Source organism: Centroberyx affinis, unplaced genomic scaffold, assembly GCF_046629955.1.
Source record: "Centroberyx affinis isolate AG114_WGS23_722 - 3 ecotype Tasmania unplaced genomic scaffold, CSIRO-AGI_Caff_v1 ptg001826l_1, whole genome shotgun sequence".
Lineage (NCBI taxonomy): Eukaryota > Metazoa > Chordata > Actinopteri > Beryciformes > Berycidae > Centroberyx > Centroberyx affinis.
This window is the reverse complement of record NW_027280208.1, coordinates 40,766-67,929: the sequence shown is the minus strand read 5'-3', so window position 1 is coordinate 67,929 and position 27,164 is coordinate 40,766. Positions and strand designations below refer to the sequence as shown.

The window sequence follows — 27,164 nt, the reverse complement described above, 5'->3', positions numbered from 1 at the left end:
CTGTCCCTCTCCTCTCTCTATCTCTCTGCTCTCTCCCTTCTCATCCCTTCTTCTCACCTCTCTTCTCTCACCCTTTCTTTTTCCGTCTCATACCCCCTCCATTCCCTCTCTTTTACCTCTCTCTTTCCCATCTCTGCCTTCTCTTCCCTCTCTTATTCTTTCTCCCTTCTCCTCTTCCCTCTCTCTCTCTCTCTCTCTCTCCTCTCTCTCATTTTCTCTCCCCCCTTACTCCTCTCTGCTCTCTCCTTCGTCATCTCTTCTTCCTCTCTCGCTTCTCTCTTCTCTCACCCTTTCTTTTTCCATCTCTTACCCCTCCATCACCTCTATTTTACCTCTCTCTTTGCCCTCTTTCTCTCTCTCTGTCTCTCATCTTCCCTCCATCTCCCTCTGTCTCTCTCCTCTCTCTCTCTCTGCTCTCCTCTCTCATTTTCTCTCCCCTCTTATTCATCTCTGCTCCCTTCCTTTCCCACATCTCTTCTTCCTCTCTCTCACCCTCTCATTCATTCTCTTTTACCTCTCTCTTTCCCCCATATCCCCTTTTTTCCTTCTCTTCCCTCTTATTCTCTTTCTTCCCTCTCCTCTCCCCCCACCTCCTCTCTTCTTCTCTCACTCTGCGCTGTCTCCTTCCTCTCTTCTCTATCCCCCTATTTCCCCTCTCTCCTATCCCAGACGATGGCTTGGCTTCAGCTGTGGACGATGGGGCTCATGGCCCTGGCCGCCTCTCTCGCCGTCACACCGGCAGAGAGCGAAGACTCTGGCCTTCCTGCTGAGGTGGTGAGGAAGGAGTCGTACCCCGTCCTGTCCAGGCAGAAGAGAGACTGGATCTGGAACTCTCTGTATGTGGAAGAGGAGAAGCCCGCGCCCAGTCCTTACAAGATAGGACAGGTAGGGTATCGTCAGCACCTGGTCTGACCTAGTAGTTCCCTTGCTTTCATCCAGGGTCTTCCAGAAAAGACGCTGATTGTTTAAAAATATTTGGGACACTTACTCTTTTCATGAAATACACTGATGAGGTGAATCCAGATTATCCCTCATTGATTTCCCTTATTAAAACGAAATACTCCAAGACAGCACTCCAATTAATTAATTTATATTTATTTATTGCTTATTTGCCTAAAAAGCTCACTGAAGAAGGGCGTCTTGCCCGAAACGTCTGTGTGGCAATAAATGTAAATTAATTAATTGGAGTGCTGTCCTGGAGTATTTCGTTACACATTTTTTGAGGATTCAGCACCCACATAAATAACTGAGGGTTGAGCATGTTTTTTGGTAAATTGTTTTTTCCCTTATTAAAACCGTAAAGCCCATTTTTGTAATTTTGGTATACATTGAAATTGGCAATTGTTTAACACTTAAAAACTACTGTTACCCCCTTAGTGCTGATATCCACTTATTCAGTGCAAACTCAGATACAAGTGTATCTTATCATAAATTCAGTTTTAAGAGACTATATAGCAACTCAGAAGAACTGGAGACAAAGAAACAGAGACAACAGATTTAGAAATTCACAGAAATGTTCATGTCAACAAAGAAATTGTCAACAAATAGAGCATTTCTCTGTTTGTTAGTCATACAAGTAAATAATTTATGAAAATATGACAATGGGTTGTTTGTTATCGTATACAATAACTGAGACTCCAGGGGGTTGAACAATCACAAAGGAGGAGATGCAGATAAAGAGAAGCAGAGAGAAGCATTTTTAAGCTTTGAGACAATTGAGATGTGGATTGTGCAAATTCAACATCCGGAAGTTGTCCCTAATATTTTGCATATTCAGTGTAGTGTGGTGCAGTATACTGGTCTTGGTTGGTCTTCTTTGGTGCAGTGTTTGAAGGCACCAAATGGTGCAAGGGAAGCTGGACCAAGTCAAGTCAGGTTTATTTGTATATCCCTTAATTACAGGTGCAATCTTAAAGGGCTTCACAACGGCCACATTATGAAACGACACACCCCAACCCCAGACTGTCAATGGAAAAACTCCCAACAAAACCTCATTAGAGCAATTGGACCAATTGGTGTGAGCAGAATAGGGAGGGTTTTTTTTTAAACTACTTCCTTATATACTTCTTGCATGTTTTTTACTACTTCCTTGGCCAATCTTCTACAGTGTAGTCTGAACAGGCAGTATGTCTGCCTTGCCATGCCAATCTGAAGGGGAAGGCAAACATGTATTTTTTGCCTCGTTACATTCAATTTGATGTTGTCATGCAAGAGGAATCTAGTGTGTTAAGTTGTTGCTAACCTGCCGTTTGAAGAATATTTGAGTGATTTGATTATTGCTGGAAGGTTACTGATTTGAGTCCTCACACCAGCTGGGGAAGTCTGTATGTTGAAAGTGAAAAAATCTCTAATATAGTCACTCCTGTTTTCCCTTTCACAGCTGAAGTCGAACCAGAAAGTGGAGGTGAAGAGGTTTAAAATAGAAGGTGAGGGAGCTAACTCCATCTTCACTGTGGATCACAAAGGAGACCTGTTTGTCACCAAGTCTCTGGACAGAGAGGAGAAGAGCATGTACCATCTGACTGCCATGATGTACGATGGGAACAACAAGCTGATAGAGGACGCTGGAGACTTTGTCGTCCAGGTGACAGATATCAACGACAACAGCCCCGTCTTCCCCGGGACGTTCAACGGATCCATCATGGAGAGGTCCAAGATAGGTGAGTGGAGTTACTCTGTCAAAAAATGATTTGAAAAAGACCATCGGAAGTTGATGCTAGTTTCGAAGACAAGTTGTTGTTTTTTTTGTCATATGATGGAATATAGAAAGGAGAGGAGAGGAGACAAGGGAGTTTAAACAATAACATTCCCATTTTACCCATAACCTACAATAGATCCATCATGGAAAAATGAAATGAAAAAAACAGTTGTGCCATTGAAATCAGCAAAGCCTCCACACTTCCCAATGTTTCTTATCAAATGTCATGAATGAGCTAACATTACTCCAAGTTGATATAGTTGAATAACATAATACGATACGATACGATGCGATTCAATGCAATACACCATGATAGGGTAGGATACAGTATGATATGATATGCTACAATACGACCAGGTAAGATACAATGCGATACAATATGATGCAGTATGATCCCATTAACTGTGGTGTGGTATGGTGCAGTACTATGCAGTATGACACAAGATATGCTATATACCAGGAAATTTCAGCCAAGCAGTTTAATTGGTCAAAGTCAAGGTCAAATCCTACTTTGGAGGAAACTCTTCAGTCAGTACACGTGTTGATAATCATTGTATAAAGCACTGGAGGGCATTCTTTGATGTGATTATGGGTATTTTGGTGCTGCAATTTGCATTGAATCAGTGTTATACCCATAATCATGGTAACAAACACTCTCTTGGATATTACTGCTATAATACTATATGATGCAGCATGAACTCATATTGATTTTTTCCTCTTTATCCAGGAACTAAAGTGGTTGAGGTGAGGGCCACTGACGCTGACGACCCCACCACAGCTAACGGAGAGCTCAGGTACACTTTGACCCAACAAGGAGACCGATCGGCCTTCGAGATCGACAGCATCACAGGTAGGCTGGTCCACCGAGCTTTAATGTGCTGAATATGTAATGTGTGATTGGGAATAGGCATCTTGCAGCACCATTGGTTTTTGTGGTCAAATTCTATGCTAACAAGTACTTTTAGGGGAGCTGTAGGATAAATGTACAAGCTGATTTTACGGTAATGTGACAACCTCAACCTCTCTCTCTCTCTCTTTCTCTCTCTTGCTCTCTCTCCCTCTCCCCAGGTATGATCAGCTCCAGGTTGGACTCTCTGGATCGTGAGACCAGGAGTCAGTATGTGGTGGTGGTTCAGGCTCAGGACACCAGAGGCATAGCTTCTGGCAGCACAGCCACCACCTCTGTCACCATCACCATCGCCGACACCAATGACAACATGGCTTCTTTCACCAAAAGTAAGGACTAGACTATTTACACAACACATAACACAATCTGTTTTGCTACTCTCTATTGCGTATAGTGATTCAACCTATACCCAGTTCATGAAAACCTTTACATTTGCTGCAATATGGCATCTTTCAGCAGACTTTCAACAGAGGAATTTGTCCTGTAATCTTAATTATAGTTACTGTAGTGATTTGTACATGAAGAGCTTCATTTCAAAATTTTACAAAAAGCTGAAGGCTTCTCTTAAGAAATTATTTCTGAAATAAAAGTACAACTCCTTCCCCACCTTCAAGCTCTTAGCCTCTTTATTTGGTTCTCTTTTGTTCTGCAAATACAACATTTTTTTACACCTCCTGTGTGTTTTCTGTCCACAGAGACATATGAGCTGCTGGTTCCAGAGGACCACAAGCTGAATGAGAAGATCGGCAGTCTGGAGTTGGAGGACAGAGATCAGATTCAGAACAAAGACCCGGTCTTCACAGTCACCCCGCCGTTTAACAACATCTTTGATGTCGATCGCAGCCCCAACAAGGACGGCAACCTCATGCTCAAACAGGTAGGAGGCGCATGCCGCGTTCACGCCATTTCGGAAAAAGCAGAAGAACGGGACGACGTTTCGTTGAAGTGTAGAGCTGCAACGATTACTCGATTTAATCGATTCGTTGTCAACTATTAAATTAATCGGCAACTATTTTGATAATCGATTAATCGGTTTGAGTAATTTTTTAAGAAAGTCAAAATTCTCTGATTCCAGCTTCTTAAATGTGAATATTTTCTGGTTTCTTTACTCCTCTATGACAGTAAACTGAATATCTTTGGGTTGTGGACAAAACAAGACATTTGAGGACGTCATCTTGGGCTTTGGGAAACACTGATCGACATTTTTCACCATTTTCTGACATTTTATAGACCAAACAACTAATCGATTAATCAAGAAAATAATCGACAGATTAATCGACAAAGAAAATAATTGTTAGTTGCAGCTCTATTGAAGTGTTCACGTGTTTTACTCTTGGAATGCCCACATTTTGCCCACATGCCCATATTTTTATTTCTGAATTTAAAATCAAGAGAAAAAAACTGGTGCAACTTCGTCCTTAAAACAAGGTGCATGAACAAGAAATAACTAGAAAGGGAAAAAAAATTCAGCTGCTCTTGGAGGCAGATGGATGCTCTTCAAAAAAACTTTTATTACTGCATCAGTAAAAGTTTTTAAAATTTAAAACCAACCTTAAACTTCAGCAGGTATTACTTACTTTTTGTAAGTCCAGTATTATTATTGTATTAGTGTGAATATTACTGATAATTTGGATTTTGATCACCTTGGACTGCTGACATCGGTGAAATCTCTGTGATACACACAATTCCTCAATTCATGAAGCCAAGTGGGAAATGTCACAGTCCCAGATGTCCTACTTGACATTCAGGCTTACACCATATTCAGGCAAGTGTACTTTCCATGTACTTTATTGTTCCAGCCTCGCGATCCTCGTGCTCAAACAGTTACTACAATGAGCTGAGGTTAGACATTCATTTTGCATTCCAGGCATTTAAGTGATGCTCTTATCCTGAGCGGCTTACAGCGAGTGCAATAGTAGTATAAGCTTAAATTCCTGGATCACCGACATTACAAACAACCTCGAGTAAGGAGTGTTCGGATCAGAGACACAGCGCTCTCACAATATCCCTGCGAACCTAGAAAGATCAGAGTATTTTTGACAACAATGCATTTTCAAACGTTTTGCTTGGTCCCGCAGTTATAACACTTTTATTACACATTGACGACACCATAGCCAACAATTATAACAGAAAATCAACTCAAGAGTCCTACACGAGGCCCCAGACTTCTACCAGTCAGCCAAATGAGAATCCTCCTCCTGGTTAAAAGAGATATTCAGACCTGCAAGAGCTCAAGCGGGGCCTCTCTGATTTACTTTGCTGGATTGTGCTCCTCAGATAAAGTATTTAGGACATCAGAGAGCTGAAATCACTGAAACGCATAACTAATGAAACGAGCTGTGGAACCACATGAGCCCATGCTGGCCTGGGATCAGATCTCACCTCAATCTTCTCTCTCACGTCTCCCCTCCACTCTGCAGTCCCTCTCATCTTCCTCATTGGCTGTGTTTACATGCACAGAGTAAGCCGGCTATCGGCCGCACTCCGGTGAAGGTCTTATTTTTGTTAAGCTGTTTACACATGCCTTTGATACCCTGCGTCTCCCTCCCTGTTGCCATGAATAAACCAGTTAACAGAATATTCCTGTCTACCTGTGGTGTCCCACCCGCTGATCAAACAGTCCGCCAGCAAAAAGTATTTTACTGCACAGTAGGTTTCCTCTAATACGGGGGAAAGAAATCATAATCCCAGTAGCAAAAGTAACATTAAGTACTGCTTGCCACCATGTTTTTGTTGACATGGAAATGTATCCATAATGCAGTGTGAGTCTGAGTGTGCGCAGACGGTGAAAACCAACAGTGCAAGAAGTTAAATGTTTCCATGCAGTAACCCGTTTAATATCGGAGGGAGGCGGGCATTTTAGGTTTAAAATTCAGTAGGAAGATCACCGCACACTCCACCGCTATCTTTTGCTAAGGTGCTACAGGCCAAAAAACATCAAAGTGGAAGAGCAAAACTTAAATGCACACTTAGGTCCACGCGAGTTTCTTTATTAAACCAAGCTTTCGGTCGAGTAGACCTTCTTCAGGGTTTAAAATTCAGAAAATTCAGGTGTAAATACGCCCAAGATGCGCTGAAGATCCGATCATTCAGACCACCTCCGGAGTTGGTCGACCAAATGCATTTGGTCACATTAACAACAAAGTGTAAATGAAACGCGTCTCCAAGCCACATATAGGAGTTACGTAAACGGAAATAAACTTTTTTGTGCAAATCCAACCAGGAAACAAATCAGACAGGAGGCAGACAGCTCAGATAGTAACATCCTTGTCAAAAAATGGACTGTCAGGATATTACAACAAGATGAGTATTTACTGTCAATTTTAAAGGCCGTAAATAGAGGAAGAGGAAGAGACATGCGGGACAAACCGCGTTTTGGGGAGGGAAAGAGAAATCAGATTTCAATGTGTTTACTGGAGATGCATTTTAATGGCAGGCGTAAATATAACCCAGCTACATCAGATCCAGACACAAACTGGAGACGAGACGCATGTTAATGCCAGGTATAGAGGGGGGCTTATAGGTTACTGTAGATTCAGTACAATGAAAACCGCACTCCTCAATCTCATGGTATTGTAGAACAAAGGTTGAGGTATTGTCACCAATACCTGAATGTTCTGATTCGTTGATTGCATGCATAATTAATGGTCATCCTTATGCATAGTTAATGAGGTGTCCCACAGACTGCCAGCTGTTTGATGAACTAGCCAAAAATCAAAATGTTTTGATTATGGATTGTCGATGGGAACAGAAATCTCATATAAACAGCCACTGTCTCAATGATGAGATGCTGGTTGAGAAGAATTCATGTTTAGTGTTCAATCTAATGTTTTGAAATACGGCTGTTTGACCTGTTTTTATTGAATGGCCCTCTCTCTGTGATCCCCAGGCTCTGGACTATGAGACGAGGAGCAGCTACAGTTTCACAGTTCATGTGCGAGAGAACAACCTGCAGTTTCCCGCTGACAACAAGGACAGCGCTGTCACCAAAGCCCAGGTACACACTGCAGCAGACGGGACCGTGGAAGTCTTAAAGCCTCATTGCCCAATTCAAAGCTTTTTGGGAAATTATCTGTCTAAAAAAAAAAAAGGGACATACCATTATCTCAACCAGTCATGGTCCAAGAGAAAATTAGGTTCAGTTGAGTATCAGTGGGATCAGATGTACAGCAGAGTCTGTTTCAATGGGAAGGAAACAGACATTACTCCCATTCTGCCTTATAAACCAGTGATTTCAGATGATCTGAGAGGCTTGTTTGAAAAAAAAAAAATCATTTCAAAGTCCCGGAATTCTGGGACTCAAACCAGGGCTGAGGAATGGGGGAGGAAAGGAGAAGAAAAGAGAGGAGAGGAGAGGAGAGGAAAGGGGAGAATATGAGAAAAGGGAGGAGGTGAGAACAGCGGCGAGATGATGAGAGGAAAGGAGAGGGGAAGAGACGAGGATAGGAAAGAAGGTGAGAGGAAAGGAAAGGAGGATAAGAGGGATGAGGAGAGGGGAAAGAAGTTGATTGGAGTGTAAATTGGAAACTGGAGAGCTGGTAATGCAGACTGGTTGTACTGGGCAGCTCCCAGTTGTGAACAAGACATGTAACCGGGCGAGTGTGAAGCAGGAGATCGTCTAGATTTGAGAAATGTGGACAAAATATGTGCATATCACACATTTAAATTCTGTATCATTTGTTTTAAACGAATGAAATTGACAGGTGAACATCAGGGTGATCGATGTGGACGAGCCGCCGACCTTCTCCAAGCCCATCTACAGTTTCAATGTGATGGAGGAAGCCATGGTGAGCAACATAGGAATGGTCACCGCCAGAGATCCAGACAGAGCCAACAAGAGCATAAGGTAAAAGACGCTGTACACACACCCAACCAGGGGCCAGTTGCTTAAAGATAGACCTAGTCTTAGACTTAAATGTGACCTTAAGTCAAACTTGCTATAGACACTTACAGTATATTTACCCGTTCCTACAACTTCTTGATTGTTGTAGATCTCTAATGTGTTGTTTCTGTCTCGTTCTCTTCTTCAGGTCTTTCCAAAAAACAGAGATTTGCCGTCTTTTATGAAACAGCTTCAGTATTTAAACTTCCCACTCTGACAGTTAGGCTGACTCGTTGCCATAACAACAAAGTTCTTAACTCAAGATTAGCCGGGGGGAAGGTGGCTATCTTTCCTACCTCAAAATAAGTCAGTCGTAATATTTAAGTAACAGACAGTCTTAATTAGCCTAGTCCAACTTGAGAATCTAAGACCAGTCTAAGGCTTAGACTAGTCTTAAACTAGCTTTATGCAACTGGCCGATACTGGGTAACCCTACATAGCTGTTGCTGTTAATGATCTCACTCTCTCTCTCTCTCTCTCTCTCTCTCTCTCTCTCTCTCTCTCTCTCTCTCTCTGTCTCTCTCTCTCTCTCTCCAGGTATTCCATCGAAGACAAGGACTGTCCCATCGGTATCAACCCGGTCACCGGTCAGCTGTCCACTCTGAGGAAGCTGGACAGAGAGCTGGAGCCCACACACATGTTCCAAGTCAAGGCACAGGAGGAGCCGAGTGGTACGCCACACACACACACACACACACACACACACACTACACACTACATTGATTGATGATTTGATGGGACAGGAAAAAAACACATTTCTACTATACAAATGTATTATCATGTCTATTTTTTCAGATTTTTCTCTATTTCTTTCTTTTTTCTTGTGAAATACTGAATAGTTTTCATGACCTACAAAGAAAATCATTTTTCATTTGAACTGTTCACCTCTCTGCCTGTGCAGCCTGTGATGGGGGTCATGAGTAGGTGTTGCTTCATTTTAAGGGGTCACAAGCCAAAAAGGTTGAGGACCACTGCTATATCAGTGCTGCATTGGGCCAATATTGCCAACTTAAGCAATGTGACTGTCTCCATTGTCAGCAGACTGTGAAATAATAAGAAGTGACACTTGGGAGTGCTGGCAGGGATGAAGCCAGACTTGTATCAGTGCTATCCAATTAGCTATGCCCTACAAGCACATTATCATTACATTACACTGCAGTTAAACATGTGCTATTCTCCTTCTCCTTAGGGTTGCAGTCGTTTGTCAAAGTTAGCATTTTAGTTCAGGACATCAATGACAACGAGCCGGAACTGGCTGTGGATGAGATCTTTGTCTGTGAGAACGACATGGCTGGAACGGTAAGACACAGTATCTGCAATATCAAGTCAGAAAGTAATATTTTTTAAAATGCTATTACAAAAAGAGAACCGACTAATATCTGTGTCAGGACCTGGGAGACCAATCAGGTGATATGCGCTATAGTTAGCCTGGTCTCATGAAATGTTGTGAAATGAACACGATGTCTTAAAAAGCAAATGAGGTGCTGCATACATGAAAAGTGAGAGAAATGTGATTCCACGCCATGAAAGGTTTGGAGACACGACTAGAAAGGCAGTAGTTTGACTAACCCTAGCCAAGTTGTTTTAGTTGCCCAACCTTAACCTTAACAAAAGTTGCTTCACTTGTCCAGCTAAGCTTAACTGTTAGCTAACGTTTTCACATAACGAACACGTGAAACTGGTGTGTCCAATTTGTCCCCTAATCCTTTCATGGCAGAGGATCATAATCTTCATAATATTTGTGTCCGCAACACATGATGTGTGTTTTAAAGTTTGTGCTCATTTCACAATTTGTTTTGAGACTGTGTTGGACGCAGTGGCAGTTTGTGTCCAGGACAAATGTATTTATCTTATCCCGTCTCTCCTCAGGTGATCGGGACGGTGAGAGCCACCGATAAAGACGACCAGCAGCCTTTCTTCAGTTTCTACCTGACCAAACAGAACGCCAACTTCTCACTCATCGACAACAGGAGTAAGTCTGTGTGCACCGAGCACGTCTTGTTTCTTTCTTTCATAGCTTGTAGCTCTAAACGGCGCTCGGGGGAAGCGCCGGTCTCGGCACTTGTTGCTATGCAACGACTGAAAACCCCATTTGAAAATTGATTTAAAAGTTTAAATATTTTCAACTTCTAAAAGCACGCTTTGGTTTTGCCAGGCAAGTCTGGGGATTTAGACTGCCTGTCTGGGATTGTAAGTGCTGTCTGGAATGTACAACAGCAAATATTGAAAATAATGAGAAGGAGCCGGCGCTGAAAAGCGAGCGGCTCGGTGGAGCTGAAGACTAACAGACGACTCTCTATACTCCAAACTCATCACAGCCGAGGGTGTCAAAGGAACATTTCACCCACAATGCAATGCTTTTTTTTTTCATCTAAATCATGTAGTAAACACTGCATGGTAAGAGTCTAAGGGGGACGATTTCAGACTCATTAACTCTCAGTAACTCCCACTCTTTGTTTTGGGATAAGAATGAGATTATGCACATAATAAATCAGCTTTGTTTTTCTGTACAGTACCCTAATGGCTTTGGGGCAGTCCAAAAAACAGTATTTAGTAACACGTTAACTAAAGCATACATCTGTATACACCTTATGATTTTGTAGCCCTTCACGGAAGCATCTGGGTGAATCAGCTGGGGAAACTGAAGTTGAAGTTAAGCGAAGTTCATAGTTTGTAGCAAGCTAGCTTATTTAGCGAGTAACACAGCAAAGCAGAGCAGTGTTACAGTAGTAGTTACAGAGTAACTGTAACAAAATAACAATTTTTAATTTTAACAATTCAATTTTAACAGCATGCGAGTAGGCTTTTTTTTAATACATAATCTTTAATATATAATCTTGTTGATATTATTAAAATGTAGGTTTAAATCTTAGATTTGATTAGCTCATTTTAAACCCAGTTTTACGAAACTCTGATGACAACTAATCTTATTTAATTTTAACCATGTGCAATCCAGCCTAAATTGCAGAAGTAAAACAACTATATGATCATTACAAATACTCTTATCGTAGATGAAAGCCTGGGGAAGTGTGGTATCAACTGTTCTAGTCAAATATTAAAAGGCTCAATAGATGAAAGATTTAGGTAAAGTGTTACTATTTAATTTAAGTTTAACTCGAATCAGAAAGAGAAAATGCATGAACTCGTCTCCCCAAGTTCCTCTCCGCTCGTGCCTGCAGGGGTCGACATGTTGAAAGGATGGAAAACGAGAAGAGAAGGATGGAGGAGAGGAGAGGAGAGGAGAGGTGGGGAAAAAAGAGAGGGCAGAGGAGAGCAAAAGGAAGACAGACGAGGCAGAGGTGGTAGAGAAGATAAAAGGAGGCAAGAGGAAGAGACAAGGATTAAAGTCGAGAGCAGGGAGAGGGGAAATATTAAAGAGAGGCAGTGTTAAGAGGAGGCGAAAGGAGAGAGAAGAGGAAAAAGAGGGAGGGGGAGAGAGAAGGAGAGAAGGTAGGAAGGAAAGATTAGGAGAAAAGAAAAGAAAAATACAGAATAGAGGAGAGAACACAAGAAAATAATGGGAGAGGACGAAAGGAAAGGTGAATAGGAAAAAAGAAAAGGAGATTAGAGGAGAGAAGAGAGGAGAGGTGAGAAAAGGAGAGGAAAGGAAGATAGAAGAAGAAAGAGGAGAGGAGAATGGATGAAAGGAGAAAAGGAGAAAAAAGAGGACAGGGGAAAGGAGATGAGTGGAGAGGAGGGCCGAGGAGAGGAGAGAAAAGGAGAGGTGAGAAGAGTAAAGGGAAGGAAAGGAAAGGAGAAGAGAGGAGAGGAGGGTTAGGCTCAGTGGCGAGACGAGGAGAGGAGAATAGGAAAGGTGAGGAAAGGGGAAGAGAGGATAGGAGGGGTGAGGAAAGGGGAGGAAAGGAGAAGAAAAGAGAGGAGAGGGTAGAAAAGGAGAAAATGGAGATTTGAGAGAAGATGAGAGGAGGTGAGAACAGAGGTGAGATAATGAAAGGAGAAGAGAGGAGAGGAGATGAGAATAGGGAAGGTGAGGAAAGGGGAAGAGAGGAGAGAAGAGGAAAGTAGGATAGAAGGGCATGATAGGAGAAAGAAAGAGAGGAGAGGAAGGAAGAGGAAATGGGAGAAAAAGAGAGAAGGGAGAGGGAAGGAGTTGAGAGGAGAAAATGAGAGGAGGTGAGAAAAGAGGCGAGAAAGGAGAGGAGAGGAAATCAGAGGAAAGGAAAGGAGGATAGGAGAGGAGAGGAAAGGGGGAGAGAATAGGAGAAAGAAAGAGAGGAGATGACTTGAGAGGAGAGGAGAGGAGGGAAGAGGAAAGGGGAGAAAAGGAGAAAAAGAGGAGAGAGAAATGAGTTGAGAGGAGAAGATGAGCAGAGGTAAGAAAAGAGGCGAGGACAGGAGAGGAAATGAGAGGAAAAAGGAGAGGAGTGGAGAGGTGAAGAGAGGAGAGCAGAGGGTAGGAGAGGAAAGGACAGCAAACGAGAGGAGAGGAGGAGAGGAAAGGAGAGGAGATGAGGAGGTATATGAGGTAGAGTGAGGGAGGATCGCTGTTTGACTAAGTGCTGGTTGTCAGTGTGGAGCCACTGTTCTCCCCTGTGGCTCAGGACTCCGGCCCTCTGACAGCCCTTCACAACACTTAACACACTCACACACTGCTTACACACACACACATAAACACACACACACACACATAAACACACACACACACACACACAAACACACACACACACACACCTCGTACATACAACAAGAACCGCAAAGTGGCAGGGAAGCTTCTAAAATATTTATCGACGACAAGCTCTTTAAAACTTGCAAAAAAACAACCAGGCTTTCATTATGGATCTGGAAACACACACAGAGAGACATACAAAATCTGGTGAGAGTGGCGTTGATGATGGCAGCGCTGCATGCTGGGAGAGGAGTTTGTTGACTTGGCACGCAGGTCTCACACACACACACACACACACACACACACACACACACACTCCGACACTCAGTGTAGCTGCGCAGTGAAGTGACATGTTTCCGTGTTTAGACCAGGGAGATACACGGGAACTCAGAAACCGCACTGCATTAACACCAGACAGACAACAAAAAGAGAGAGAGACACTCAGACACAATGGAGAGAGCGAGAGAGAGAGAGAGAGAGAAGGGACAGTGAGACAGATACAGAAACCCAGAGAGACAGGAAAGAGAGAGCAGGAGACAACACAAAAGGTAATGGACAGAAAAAAGAGGAGGAAGAATGAGAGAAAATAAAGTGCTAGAGGAGATGTGCATTAAAATCTCTCATCTCTTATTCAGTTAGTTAAGGCCTCATCTGAACCCGTGTCTTCTCACACACACCTGCAATTCATGAATGAAAGGAATTGGAATTACATCTATCTATCTATCTATATATATCTATTATCAATATTGAATATCATAAAATGTTAAAGCGACCTTGCAGGTGGTATTTGATGCATAACAATCGCAATACATAGATTATGATTGAATGTATTTGATTTGTTTAACTGGGATTGAACCCTCTGATATTGGATAAAAATTTTAATTTGACCATTTTAATGTTGTTTCCAATCTACAGAGAAATTACTGAGACTGATGTAATACATCATACATCATACTCATGTGCATGAGCTATGTACATGAGTTAGGGTTCGACCAGTATGGGTTTTTGAAAGCGATAGCGATAACGACAACAACATTTTTGGATTGAAGCTGCTGGTAGCCAACAGATGTTTTGCGTTGCTGTGCAATATCTACAAATCTGACAATTTTCATGCTCAAAATATCAAGCCAATTATGAGGATTGATAAGGATTTTTGTTGTTGTCTCCCTGTCACCCTATCTCTGAAAGCATTTAGACCATCATGTGGCACTAAAACTCTCCATGGAAAGCTATTTGCAGCTCTTTAAGACAGGGTGAGACACCACTGACACCACTAAAGCTTTTGAGTAAAATCATATCCTCACCATCATATCAGCATTGGGCAACACTGACATTCAAATGCCTGATTTTTATCGAAAGGCCAATATCGGCCTGATATGTCATCAAACGGGTACTGTACTCGCACCGGATTGTTTTGGTGTACAACTTGCCCTTAAAGCAGACCTGTGTGCCTCTTTGTGAGAGTCTCAGCTGTGTGTCTCGGTATGTTTCGGTACACAAGAGTCTTTCCTGCCTTTGTGTTCGGTGAATTCCTCAGGCAGAGAGGATATTGTGTAGAAAAGCTCTTCCCATCGTCTCTGCAGGAAACTGCTGCCTGCTGGAGATTTGACTAATGACACTATTGTTGGTCCGGTCCGCAGAGGAGACATTGTTCTGTTCTGTTTCTGTTCTATTCTGTTCTGTTCTGTTGTGTTCTGTTCTATTCTATTCTGTTCTGATCTGTTCTGTTATATTCTGTTATATTGTGTTGTGTTGTGTTGTGTTCTGCTCTGTTCTGTTCTGTTCTGTTATATTCTGTTCTGTTCTGCTCTGCTCTGCTCTGTTCTGCTCTGCTCTGTTCTATTCTGTTCTATTCTGCTCTGCTCTGTTCTGTTCTGTTCTATTCTGTTCTGTTCTGTTCTGTTCTATTCTGCGCTGTTCTATTCTGTTCTGCTCTGCTCTGTTCTATTCTGCTCTGTTCTGTTCTGTTCTGTTCTGTTCTGTTCTGTTCTGTTCTATTCTGTTCTGTTCTGTTCTGTTCTGTTCTGTTCTGTTCTATTCTGTTTTGTTCTGTTCTATTCTATTCTGTTATATTCTGTGTTGTGTTGTGTTGCTTTGCATTGCTTTGCTTTGCTTTGCTTTGCTTTGTTTTGTTTTGTTTATCATGGCTCATAGTCTTTTTGCTCATAGTCTAAATCTGTCTCTTCTTCTTCTTCTGCTCCAGACGGCACAGCAGACATCAGGGTGAAGCAGGGGACGTTCAGCCTGGATGACCCCAGGGATTACATCCTGGAGGTGGGCATCAACGATGGAGGACGACCCCCAAAGAGCAGCCTCACCCGCCTCCCCATCAAGGTCTGTGTGTGTGTGTGTGTGTGTGTGTGTGTGTGTGTGTGTGTGTGTGTGTGTGTGTGTGTGTTATATTGGTGTACTGTTTGCTTGATAGCATTTGGTCAAGAAGATAATTATGTTGTAGTGTGTTGTAGAAGTTGGACAAAGATAAATATAAACAACATGATATGATATAAATGACTATATATTGTTTTTCATTTGCAATTTTGCAATGAATATTTTTTTTTACTTTTTACAAATCACCAGGAGCTTGAAATGTGGACCAACCACTGCACTTTTACATAAATAAAGATCTGTGTTGACAGAAACCTACAACAACTGATATCTTTACAAATCACATCACAATTTTACTGCAATGAATATTTTTTCTGAAGGACTTCAGAAGCAGATCTTCATTCCTCTTGGAAGCAATATTTTTTTTGTCGACTCATCCAACAGAAGAGAGCAACACAAAGTGCTTTACAGTTTTACAGCAGAAAATGTATATTTGTTTTCTTCCTTCCATGTTTGCCATTTTTTTCTCTTTCACTTTTCTGTTAAGCTTGCTGAATTTTCCCTGTATATGAAATGCACTATATGGACTGAAACAACAAATTAGTTTTGATTGATTGACTGATTGATTGGTGTGCTACCTGCTGTAGGTGTGTCGGTGTGATGCCAGGCGGGTTCACACTCAGTGCAAAGCAGCCGCTCTGAGGATGGGAGTCAGTGTTCACGCCCTGATCGCCATTCTGCTCTGTATACTGACTATACTGGGTAAGTTCAACTCTTCATTCACAACAGACAGACAGACAGACAGACAGACAGACAGACAGACAGACAGACAGACAGGCAGTGCATCATACACACTCCTATGCTTTTCTCTAAGCCATATTTCTGTGTATACTGACTAGATAGAGATAATAGATAGATAGATAGATAGATAGATAGATAGATAGATAGATGAATGTAAGGTAATATAATTTTTTCTCCATAATGAATGCAGTGTTTTAGAGATTAAAAGATCAAAGATTAAAAGTGGTAATCCTCAAGATCCTCGCTATTATTTTTTTTTCTTATTTTGTTGGCATCTCTGTTGCTCAGCGCTCATTGCTGTGGTGTTTCTGCACTGCACTTCCCAGAGATCACCTGTCAATCAAACAGTGTGGGGGGGCGGAGCTTGGATTTTTTCTGTCGATGCAGTTTCAGTTTCTCTTTTCTCTGTCTGTTCGGCCATGGTGGCTATCGCTGCTCACGCTGACTACCCAGTTTTTCTTCTTCTGTTTATTCCAAACAAACCGGAAAATTAAAATGTGTCACTTCCCGCCACTATCCCGGCAGAGGATAGTGGATTTTTCCCATGAAAGAGCCGCCAGACACCGGCTGTTTAGAACAGACAATGGACAGACAAGCTTTCATGAATGGGTATTGGTTGAATCACTGTTGCGTTACACCACTCAGGGGTAGAGATTAGCAAAATGGACATTTATTGACTGCGTTTACATGGACTTGAGTATCCCGGTTATGAACGGGTTTTTGAAGTATCCCGTTTTTGTGTTTGCGCATGTAAACATCGTATCCCGATTTCAGAAACCTGGATAAGCCCATATCCCGGTTTTGAGAAACCCGATTATGCTAGCTGGAGCACTCCGAAAGAAACCCGGGATATTGTGGCATGTATACATTTTATCCCGGTTTCTGACCGCTGCCGACTACCTGCGCAGGCGCGGCTTCAGCCGAGAGACGTGACAGAAAAACACAAACAATGGCGGCAACGAGAGCGTCTCACTTCTGGAGCGATGAGGAAACAGAGTTTTGTCTTTCAGTGATGAAAGAATTAAATATACTTGGCAGTTTAGATGGGAGAAAGCATCGAAATGCTGACCTATTCAAGTCTGTAGTATACAGACTACAGCACGCCGGTTTCCCAACACGTACAGTGGAGCAAGAAAAATACTAAAGAAACATTACTACAGCCAAACATCAAAACAAAACAAGTGGCTCTGATCCAGCAACTTTCTTTGGACGAGATGCTTGGTCACAGAAGACGGTGGTGTTGACATCGGCTTCCCTTGTGCAACGGATGCTGTATCAGATTAACGATTTCAAAATTGTCGGTTTGTGTTGTAAACATCACAGGCGACTGCGCAAAGAGCATGCAGTAATCAGTAACCAGGATACTAGTATTTATCATGTATACGGGGATATGAAGAACCAGATTTCTCTGTGTTCCATGTAAACGCCATATCCCGAATATGATCAAAACCGGGATAAGCCTCATAACCGGGACACTCAAGTCCGTGTAAACGCAGTCACTGATATGAAAATGCCACAGATTATTACTTTAACTTTTCATTTGTACGTCACCATCATCGACAGAAGTCTGGTAGCAGAGAAGAAGACCAGACAGAGCTGAGGATAGGGGAGAGGATAAAAGAAAATGATGCTTTCAGTTCCTCCTTAAACCCATGTAGTTTTTATGCCTTGAGAAGAATGCAAGGTGGCATCAATGATGGATGCCAGACGCCGGCCCTGAGTGACGCAGACGTGCGAACACACTCACTCCCCCTTTTTTGCTTTTTCTGAAAACAAGGCCTGTGTTTTGCGGGGGGGGAAAAAACTTTTTCTCCTGGTATTGTTGGTTTTATGAATAATGCAGCGGCGGATGTGTAAATAATGCCTGCGGTTGTGAGCTCAATATTCTCTTTGATACCTTTCGCCCTGCTGCTTCTTTTTTTTTTTTTTTTTTTCTGGGGGGAAACAAAAAAGACACTTGTCACATTGGATGAGCGGCGTGCGGGAGATAGCCGGCCAGACGAGAGGGATCAGGGATGAGAAACGGTTGCGAAAGAGAGGAAAAGAGAACAAGAACTTGAAGATGAAGAGGGACGGAGGCGGACTGGCAGAGGGGGAAGAAAAAACCTCAAATCTCGCCTTAGAAATGGGAGACATTGAAAGAAAAGTAGGGAAAGAAAGTAAGAAGAGAGTGAGACAGGAGCGAGGCAAGACTGACTGACTGACAGATAGGGACAGAAAGAGAGAGAAAAAGAAGCCGAAGAAGAGAATTGTGGGAAAAGCAGCAGAAGAATAGGAGTTGTAATGAGGAGAGTTTATCAGCTCTTTAGGTGCCGTCTGCTTATCAAACACCACCAAACACTCAACCTATTAACTATTAATACACTCTCTCTCTCTCTCTATCGCTCCTTCTCTCTCCATTCCTCTCTCTCTGTTCCCTTCTGCTTTTTTCCCCTCATCTCTCTCTCTCCCTCTTTCTCGTTCCCTCTGGGTCTCGCTATCTCTCGCTCACTCGCTCTCTTCCTCCCTCTCTTTCCCTTTCTGTCTCTCTTTCTCTTTATCAAACACCCCCAACACAGGCCAGATTAACTATTTAACGCACTTGTCATTATCTGCCAGAGCCCAAAGCAATTTACCGCACGCCCCATTCACAGATGCATTTTCTCACAGAAGTCGGGTTTGACACACGAAAAGACATTTTTCTCAGTCGTTTCTTTTTTCTCCCACAAAGAAAGGACTTCTTCCTTTCTTTCGTGTGTGTGTGTGTGTGTGTGTGTGCCCCCTCTAAGTCTGCTATCTCCAGAGCTTATTAAACCGCAGAGCATGTGTTGTAAAAGATTAATCTGTTGGTTTCCCATGCAAACTTAAATTAGTCCCGCTCGCCCCTCGACTAAAAGGCATGGCTAATGCTGCCCGTCCGCCAAGGGAGAGAGGGAGAGAGAGAGAGAGAGAGAGAGAGAGAGAGAGAGAGAGAGAGAGAGAGGTTCATATCAGGACCGGGGCTCGGGGGCCGAATCTAATGTCTTAGAAACTGTCGAGTGTATGTATCCTTTCTTTCCTCCTTCTCTTTTCCTTTTCACTCTCCTTCTCCATTTCTTCCTTTCCCTCCCTCCCTCCTTCCCTTCCTTTCCTTAATTATCACCTTGTCTTATCTTCATTCATGCCTCCTTTCCTTCCTTCCCTCTCTTCTCCTTCCATCTCTTCATTCCATTCTCAAAATAGAGAGAACAAGCGAGACAATGAATACTTTATATAGTTTGTTTATGTGCGACATATTGGACAACACAGTGAAATCCAACAAGGTTAGACAGAAATGCTGCACATTATTTGCAAAATTATAGTTTGAACCAGGTTTGCTTTGCGTTTCCTCTGTCCCTTCCTCTCACCTTACATCATGTTCATCTCAGGTCTAAAGGTTTTTACTTTTCACACCTCTTTTGGTGTCAAAATGTCTCCTTTGACTCCTTGAAGCCTTTTATCTGTTAAACCATTTTCTCACTTGTTCCCCTCTCATACACTTCTGTGATTTTCCAGGATTTCACCTTTTTAAACTCTTTCAGTTCTTATAGGAAAGATCTCCTTACGGTTTCTTTATCTCTGGAGAAATACAGCCCATCTCAATATCGAATAAATTTAGGATCATCAGGAATTCTTTCTCCTAAATGCCCCTTAAAGAGATGCACATGAGAATATACATCTGTATTAATTTTAAGAAATGCTCCAGACAAATAGGAAAAGCATGATATATCATTTGTAGACATCATGCTGATAGATTTCTGAGATGTTTCTCTTTAATGACCCATAGACATAAAAAAAAATAAAAAAAAATGAAAGAGCTAATTGAGAAGCATGATAAACCAGAGTGAGGCGATCCAAGGCTTGTTTCTCAGGAGAAGAAATTCAGAAGTAAGAGAAAATGGTCAAAATCTCACAGTGATTTTAAACAAAACTCATCTACGTCTGGGAGCTGGAAATGAGAAAAAGAAGATATTTTATGGAGGATATTGCTTTCATCTTGGTTTCTTCCTTGCCTCTATTTCCCTTCCCCCTTTTGTCTCCTTTCTTCTTTGCATTTAATTCTTTCTCTCCTTCCTTTCTCTTCTTTCCCTCTCTCAATCGTGTTTATTTCTTTGTCATCTGCCAGGTCAAACTCTCCTTCCCTTTCCTCTCTTTCTCTTCCCCCCCTCTAGTGTTGTTTTCTCACACTCGTTTCCCCTTCCCTTCCTCTTTCTTGAATCTTATTTTCTCTCTCTCTCTCTCTCTCTCTGTCTGTTCAGAGTCGGTGTCTCTCTGTCTCTGGCAGACTTGATTCAGATGAGGTTTTCAGGCTCGGGGCGAACCTCTCAGACACCTCAAACCATCCCCTGCTCGTTTTTCTCCCCTCGTTCTCGTTCTGTTTTCCAGTCTCATTCCCTACAGTTCCTGTTCTACTTTTCTCACTTGTTTCCTGCCCCTGCTCTTTTTCTTTTTTTCTTTTTTTTTCTTGTCCTCATTTTCTCTCCTCTCTTTTTCATCCTTGGCATCTTTTTTTAATTCAGAAGACTGTTAGTCCAGCAGTGAAGGTGGCTGGGCTTTCTAGACTCTGAGACAAAAATGGATTCACATATTGACAAAACGATGTCCATTATGCACATCATATATATATTTGCTGTGAATTCAGATATCTACCACTGACTAGCCGGTTAGCACTTCTAGCAGACAATACAGTGTTGTGCAACAAGCAAAGTCTTACCAGATACTCCCAATACACATCCAGTATGATGCCATACTGCCTCTTTATGATCAGAGTTGTGGTATCGGATACTCACTTACTACAACAACCAATTTCTCCACTGGCACTGTCTCCATCTTTGTTGTTGTTGTGGGAAACAGCCAGCCTCCTACGTAGCATGAAACCCAGCCTCTCCTTCATCGTGATTGGTTGGCTGAGAAATAAATCTGTACACGTCACTCGGTGCTTTTCTTAAAAGTTGAACCAAACTCAAATTTGAAAGCGCTCCGCTCTGCCAAAAAAGCCACCGGATGGGTGCAGTACTTTTTTGACAGCAACCGCCTTTTGTGCCATCTGTTTTAATGTAAAAACACAGCCTTAAAGTGTTTTAGGGTGTCTTTTAGGGTGGTGGAGGCTTTTAATTCCCAGTCGCAACAGTTGAGTAGCTCATGTGTCGTTTGGGCTCATCAGGAGAAGAGTAGTATGAATGTTTACAAAGAGCATTCATGCTCAGGAGAACCTACACTGAATATATAAATAATAAAAAAAAATACAATCTGTGTTCTCTGCTGTCTAGTCATAGTGATCCTGATAGTGATGAGGAAGCGCTACCAGAAGGAGTCTCTGGCCAGCATGAAGAACAGCGGGGAGATCCACGAGCAGCTGGTGACGTACGACGAGGAGGGGGGAGGAGAGATGGACACCAACGGGTATGTGGAGGAAAAGAAATACTCTGCTCTCTATCTGACCTGTTTTACTCTTTAAAATGTACTCTTTAAACTAAAATCTGCCTCTCTCTTGCAGCTACGACGTCTCCATCCTCACCTCGGCTCGCCACGACGGCTCCATGCTCCGCCACCCGGACCACCACCCCCACCCGTCCCTCTACGCCATGGTGCAGAAACCCCCCCTCCACCCTGCTCAGCCCACGGCGTGCAAGGGCGACATGGCCGTGATGATCGAGGTGAAGAAGGACGAGGCGGACCACGACCGGGATGGGATCCCGTACGACACGCTCCACATCTACGGCTACGAGGGGCCCGAGTCTCTGGCCGGGAGCCTCAGCTCCCTGGAGAGTTCCTCCACCGGATCGAACTTGGATTACGACTTCCTGAACGACTGGGGTCCGAGGTTCAGGACCCTGGCCGAGCTGTACGGAGTGGACGGACCGGACCGCATCTGTCCGTACTGATGGAGAGCGTCTGCAGATAAGCATACATGATGCCAAAACACACGCACACACACACACACACACATCAGTGGTCAAAAACAGCCATACAAATACACCCACACATTGCCAAAACACACACTTACACAGCATTAAACACACATACACACACATAGATTTAATCCCGTCAGGAGCTGAGATCGAGCAGGCACCGCGGTCTCCAAAGACTTCTGAAAAGAGAATCGGGACGCTCTCGTTTTCCGGTGTTTCGAAACGCCAAGCGACTTTTGCAATCCGTCGTAGTTCAGTGAGTTTGTCTAGCCCCCCCCCCCCCCCCCCCCCCCGGTCTGGTCCCTCCCGGTCTAAATAAGAGCTTCAGCGAATTCCAGGAAGCCCCGCCAAGTTAGATCAAGGAGTTTTTCTGTCGGATATCTCAAATCTCTTTTTTTGATGTAATCTCACCCTCTGCTTCCTCCGTGGCGATGTTGGGAAGATATTTTAAAAGACGCCATGTGACGCCGTAGCAGGCAGTGAGGACTAACTGCTTCACAGATGTGGAAGAGCAGGGATTATTAGCAAAGGCGTGACATCCACACAACGCCAGTATTTTTTTCTTCCATCGCAGTGTGTTTATTTTTAACGTTTGATATCCATAACCCCTTTTTTTCTACCTGTGAAGATCCTTCAGACATTACTCACCACCGAATACTGCCATCTTTAGTTTGACCTGAACAATGAGATGTACTTCCTGCTTCCTAACGTTCGTCTCTGTCCAATCAGACGACCCTCCAAGCACTCTCCACTCCGGGCCGCAGCCAATCAGAGTTGTGTTTTGGATGATGAGCGGGCTAATCATGTTGCTGTTGGCCAATGATGTCACTGAATTGATTTATGATGTCCTCTTGCATTTAATCCATGTCTCAGCTCCCGTTTTTCATCCCCCTTTTGTCAGCAATGAGTATGTTTACATGCTCGGTATTCCAGTTAATATTTCAGATCCTGATTAAGGTCAGGATAAGCTCTTTCTATGCATCCACACATCCCGATTATGAATATCCCTTCATACATTAACTAAATATTCTGACAATTAACCATGGAAATCAGAACCTATATGTACCACAAAAAACAGCATTAAAACGTAAACATGGCTTAATATCCTGGCTGATATCAGTAGACCTACATTCCAGATCCCAGATTTCATATTTGGGTTTCTCATCATCTGGATATGACCTCATCTGGGTTCTTGTATATGGGATGTGGCATTTACAAACAGCGACTCAAAAACAGAATATTTAAGTACATTGACTAATGGAATTTTAATGTGCATGGAGGTTTAAAATCCAACTGGGGATGCAGAATGGTGCAAGTAAAAGCAACCTATTCTTGCTTTGCTCTTCGTCATACTCTTTTTTTTTTTTGTTTTTTTGTTTTCTGTCTTACACTTCCCTGTGGTATTGACGGCCTGTAATCTCTTCTAACTTTGATATATTTTTGATATTATACAAAGGGACCAAGCACATGGGAAAGAGGGTGATTTTATTTTGATTTTAAGTTGCTGTTTTGTAAATATGGTCGCTCGGGCGTTTAGTGTTGGAGGAGAAAAGCGTCACACGGGTTTTAACTCAAAGAGATTTGAACTGTTTGATCACAGCCAGCCACATCAATCTTTGAAGTTCAACGCATCATAGAAGTTATTCTGTGATGAAGTGTTGTAATTTACCTTTTTGGTGAACCCACTTTCTGTCAACATGCCTTTTGTCTACTTCAGTGAGTGATTTCCTACATTTCCCACAATGCTTTTCGACAACCCCCAGAGAGCAGGCGTGAACTTGTTGCACTCGGCTGTGGGTTATAATGTAGGTGGGGAGAGCGATAGTGATAGTATAGTAAGAGAAAGAGAGTCAGAGGCTTTTTCCAGCAATGGAAAAAGTCACGCTCTTTACTCTTGTGGCTGCATTGCATTCTGGTCTATTGAGGCTGCTGTCAGTGGAGAAATTGGTCTCTCTCCTCTTCTACGATGGATTTCTCCCTGTATGATTGTTGAACATCTCTTGGTGCAAAATGGCAGCTCTAGAAAGAAGCCCTCGCTCTTTGATTATGAGGGACTGACACCAAAACCTGACGTTTACCGTTGATGCTTTCAAAAGCTTAAAAATCGTCTGCTATCAAACTCCATTGTGGCTTCGCTGAAAATACCAATGGCCAATTATCCACGAGAATAAGAAAAATACACCACAATATGACAAAATGGGGCCAGAAATGCAAAGTACAACCCAAATAGCTATTTTCTTAACAGTGTAAAAGTGTTTTTAGGGTGGATTTTTCCTTAAAATGATACATTCCCTGTTTTTTTCCCTTTGTGTTGCTGAAACCGACCATCCAATGTGAATTAGGAGTCATTTTGTAAGAGTGAGTCATTCATTTTCCCCCAGTCGTCATCTCCGATTGTAAGGACAGAAAAGAAAAGACAACGGACAGACAGACAGACAGAGAGACAGACAGGCAGACAGGCAGGCAGACAGAGAGACAGACAGGCAGGCAGAAAGGAAACGGCGCTGCTGTTCCTCAGACAGAATTAGAGTGCGTTCCCGGGTTTTATTTGACAGAACTCATCACCACAGTTATTGCTGAGATGAAAGCCCAATTCTCAGAGGCCCGCTGGAACAAAAGTCATTCAGACAACTCAGGAAACACGGAGTGGCAAAAACAGCTATCTGGAAGGCTGAGGGCCGCTGCGATGGCTCTGAGGTGGCTCCGATAACTTTAACCTCGCATCCTTTCAGCTACTGTAGGTCAGCGAGCATCTCTACATCATTCTCTGCATATTTTAAAGCCGTCTGACTCTAAAACAAAAAAGCAGCGATCATCCGGAAACAAGCCTCAGATCCTTATTTTGAACTGGAACGATTTATGATAATTGTCCTCTTTAACTTTAGCTTAATTTTAGGTTAGTTTAGTTTAGTTGACATGGCAATATTTAAACACAGAGATAAAAAAAAAATGCATATGAAACCGCCAAGGATGATGCATGGGTGACAAAAGACGTAAAAGTCAAAACTCAAAATTTTATTTCTTGTGTTTGTTTCAGTTGTCGTCGATGTGCCTGTGCTATACAAAAAAAGGGATAGTGGCTTTTTTTTTTTTATTTAAGTTTCATTCCAGTTTGGAGAATATTGTTTATTTGTTCTCCTGTTTATTCTGTTTTGTTTGGACTTGACTTTTCTTCCTGAAACGCTGTCCTGCTTGGAACGCCGTTTGATAAACGGTGGAGACAATAGGTGGAAGCCATCTCAATTCTTTCCTGTTGGCTTCATATACACTTAGAGCGACCCGTTCCCCCGCCACACTCCTCCGGTCTCTCTCCCTTTTTCCCTCCTTGCCTCTCGTTTTTTCTCTCTCTCTGCTGTGTGTGTCTCTTTCTCCCTTTCTCCCTCCCATTCTTTCCCTCTCTCTCTCTCTCTCTCTCTCTCTCTCTTTCTCCCTCTAATCAGCTAAACCAAACAGTGGCGTCAACTTCCTGTCCATCTGGGTGTTAAGTCCCGCCCCTTCCTGTCTGTGTTATCTCCCCGGTGAGCCAACACATTGTGCTCCCTTCCTGTTGGCTTGGCCTGGGAAACAATCTTGGAGAGGAAAAGAAAGAGAGGAAAAGAGAGAGAGAGAGAGAGAGAGAGAGGAGAGAGAGAGAGAGAGAGAGAGAGAGAACAATGTAGAGCAGCGATGACTTTACCAGCTGAGCAGAACCACTTCAAACCAAAGATCTGTTTGTGGTGAAAATGCTGAACCACATTGTGTTTGGTGCCGGTGGTGTTGAGCTCATGGTAGACTGGCAACTTTATGAGGCAACGTTGATGAGAACTATTGCTGTTGCAGCAATGACTGGGACAAAATCAGCATGGATTACGTAGATGAAAGCTGTATGAGGCAACTTCACGCTTTGGCGGCCCCAAGTGGCAGCGAGAGATAATTGTTTGAATTTTTGAAAGTTTGAAGGACTTCATTACCCGGAAATCATGTCTTCTTAGTGACTGGTAGGGAAAGAGTTGGTGAAAACAAAATCTTTTCGCAGCAGGTTCAGCCAGCGTTGGTGAGTCCAGCTTTCTCTGGACGGAGCGTTTCGTTTGTATTTCGCTCGTAAGTTTTGATTCGTGATGGGACGGTCTTCTCTGTTGCAGCCCCATTTGTGATTTAGGCTGATAAGAGGGGTGTATTTTAGATTAAAAAACTGGACTTAGAGCAGCTTTAAGTGATGAAAGTATCACATAAAAATCTGTCAATCTAGTTGCCGTCAATATCAAGTTTCTCCACTGGTTCAAAAGCTGCCTTTATATCACAACTTTATTTTCTGTGTGTGTCCCAAGTTTCTTTGTTTCATGTCATTTCAAGTCAAGTCATTTCAGATCCACGGTTCGTGTGGCAGTGTTAAGTTACATTTATGTTATATTTGTTTATTATTATCATTATTATTATTATTATTATTAAGGTTGTGATGTTTAAACACCAGGCAAGAGGACAGAGAAGGGAGAGTTGTCTGGCAGAGTTGTAGCAGGGGAAAGGAGGGCGGTGTTTAATGTTTTCTTATTTCTCTGTACGAGATATTCAGGGTCTCTGGTTGTATATGATTTATTCGAATCTGAGTCGAAATACTCTTTCCATTTTGAAACACTCCAACCGATAGAGGTGCTCTGTAATCTAGTTCTCTAACAGCAATAAGACTTGGCAATATTTAGGGTGTCGGAAACAGGAGACATTTGGAAGGTAGATGAGTAATTTTAGCAACAATTATGACCAACAGTGTTTTTCGAGTTCTATTCCAAAACACTACAAAAAAAATCATTGTCTTAAGCTCATTATTCAACACCTCGAAAATATGGAGGATCCAGTCAGTAAAGGTATTGTCATTTTGTCAGACAAGGACCGACAGTACATGAAATATTTTTGCATTTTATAAGATTGTTTATTCAAATGGTGGCTCTGTCATTTTGGAATTAAACTCATAAATTGTTCCTTACAGCCCATTGTGTAAAACACATTGGTTTTGTGCCATTTTTCAGTCATTTACAGCGTAG

At 42.6% G+C, this 27,164-nt stretch overlaps 1 protein-coding gene across 1 annotated transcript in view; it reads left to right on the top strand.

Moving 5' to 3' along the window:
- cdh5 (cadherin 5) overlaps nt 1-22,390 on the top strand; it is a 37,410-nt gene extending 15,020 nt beyond the window's left edge. The window contains exons 2-15 of the mRNA XM_071529664.1: nt 670-885; nt 2,381-2,660; nt 3,426-3,548; nt 3,767-3,934; nt 4,301-4,482; nt 7,495-7,602; nt 8,309-8,451; nt 9,025-9,158; nt 9,677-9,786; nt 10,357-10,459; nt 15,318-15,448; nt 16,087-16,201; nt 21,508-21,640; nt 21,735-22,390. Of these exons, the coding sequence (XP_071385765.1) occupies nt 673-885; nt 2,381-2,660; nt 3,426-3,548; nt 3,767-3,934; nt 4,301-4,482; nt 7,495-7,602; nt 8,309-8,451; nt 9,025-9,158; nt 9,677-9,786; nt 10,357-10,459; nt 15,318-15,448; nt 16,087-16,201; nt 21,508-21,640; nt 21,735-22,122 (2,331 nt within the window). The 5' untranslated portion in view covers nt 670-672 and the 3' untranslated portion in view covers nt 22,123-22,390. The remainder of the gene's footprint in view (nt 1-669; nt 886-2,380; nt 2,661-3,425; nt 3,549-3,766; nt 3,935-4,300; nt 4,483-7,494; nt 7,603-8,308; nt 8,452-9,024; nt 9,159-9,676; nt 9,787-10,356; nt 10,460-15,317; nt 15,449-16,086; nt 16,202-21,507; nt 21,641-21,734) is intronic.
- Nucleotides 22,391-27,164: the final 4,774 nt, after the last annotated feature.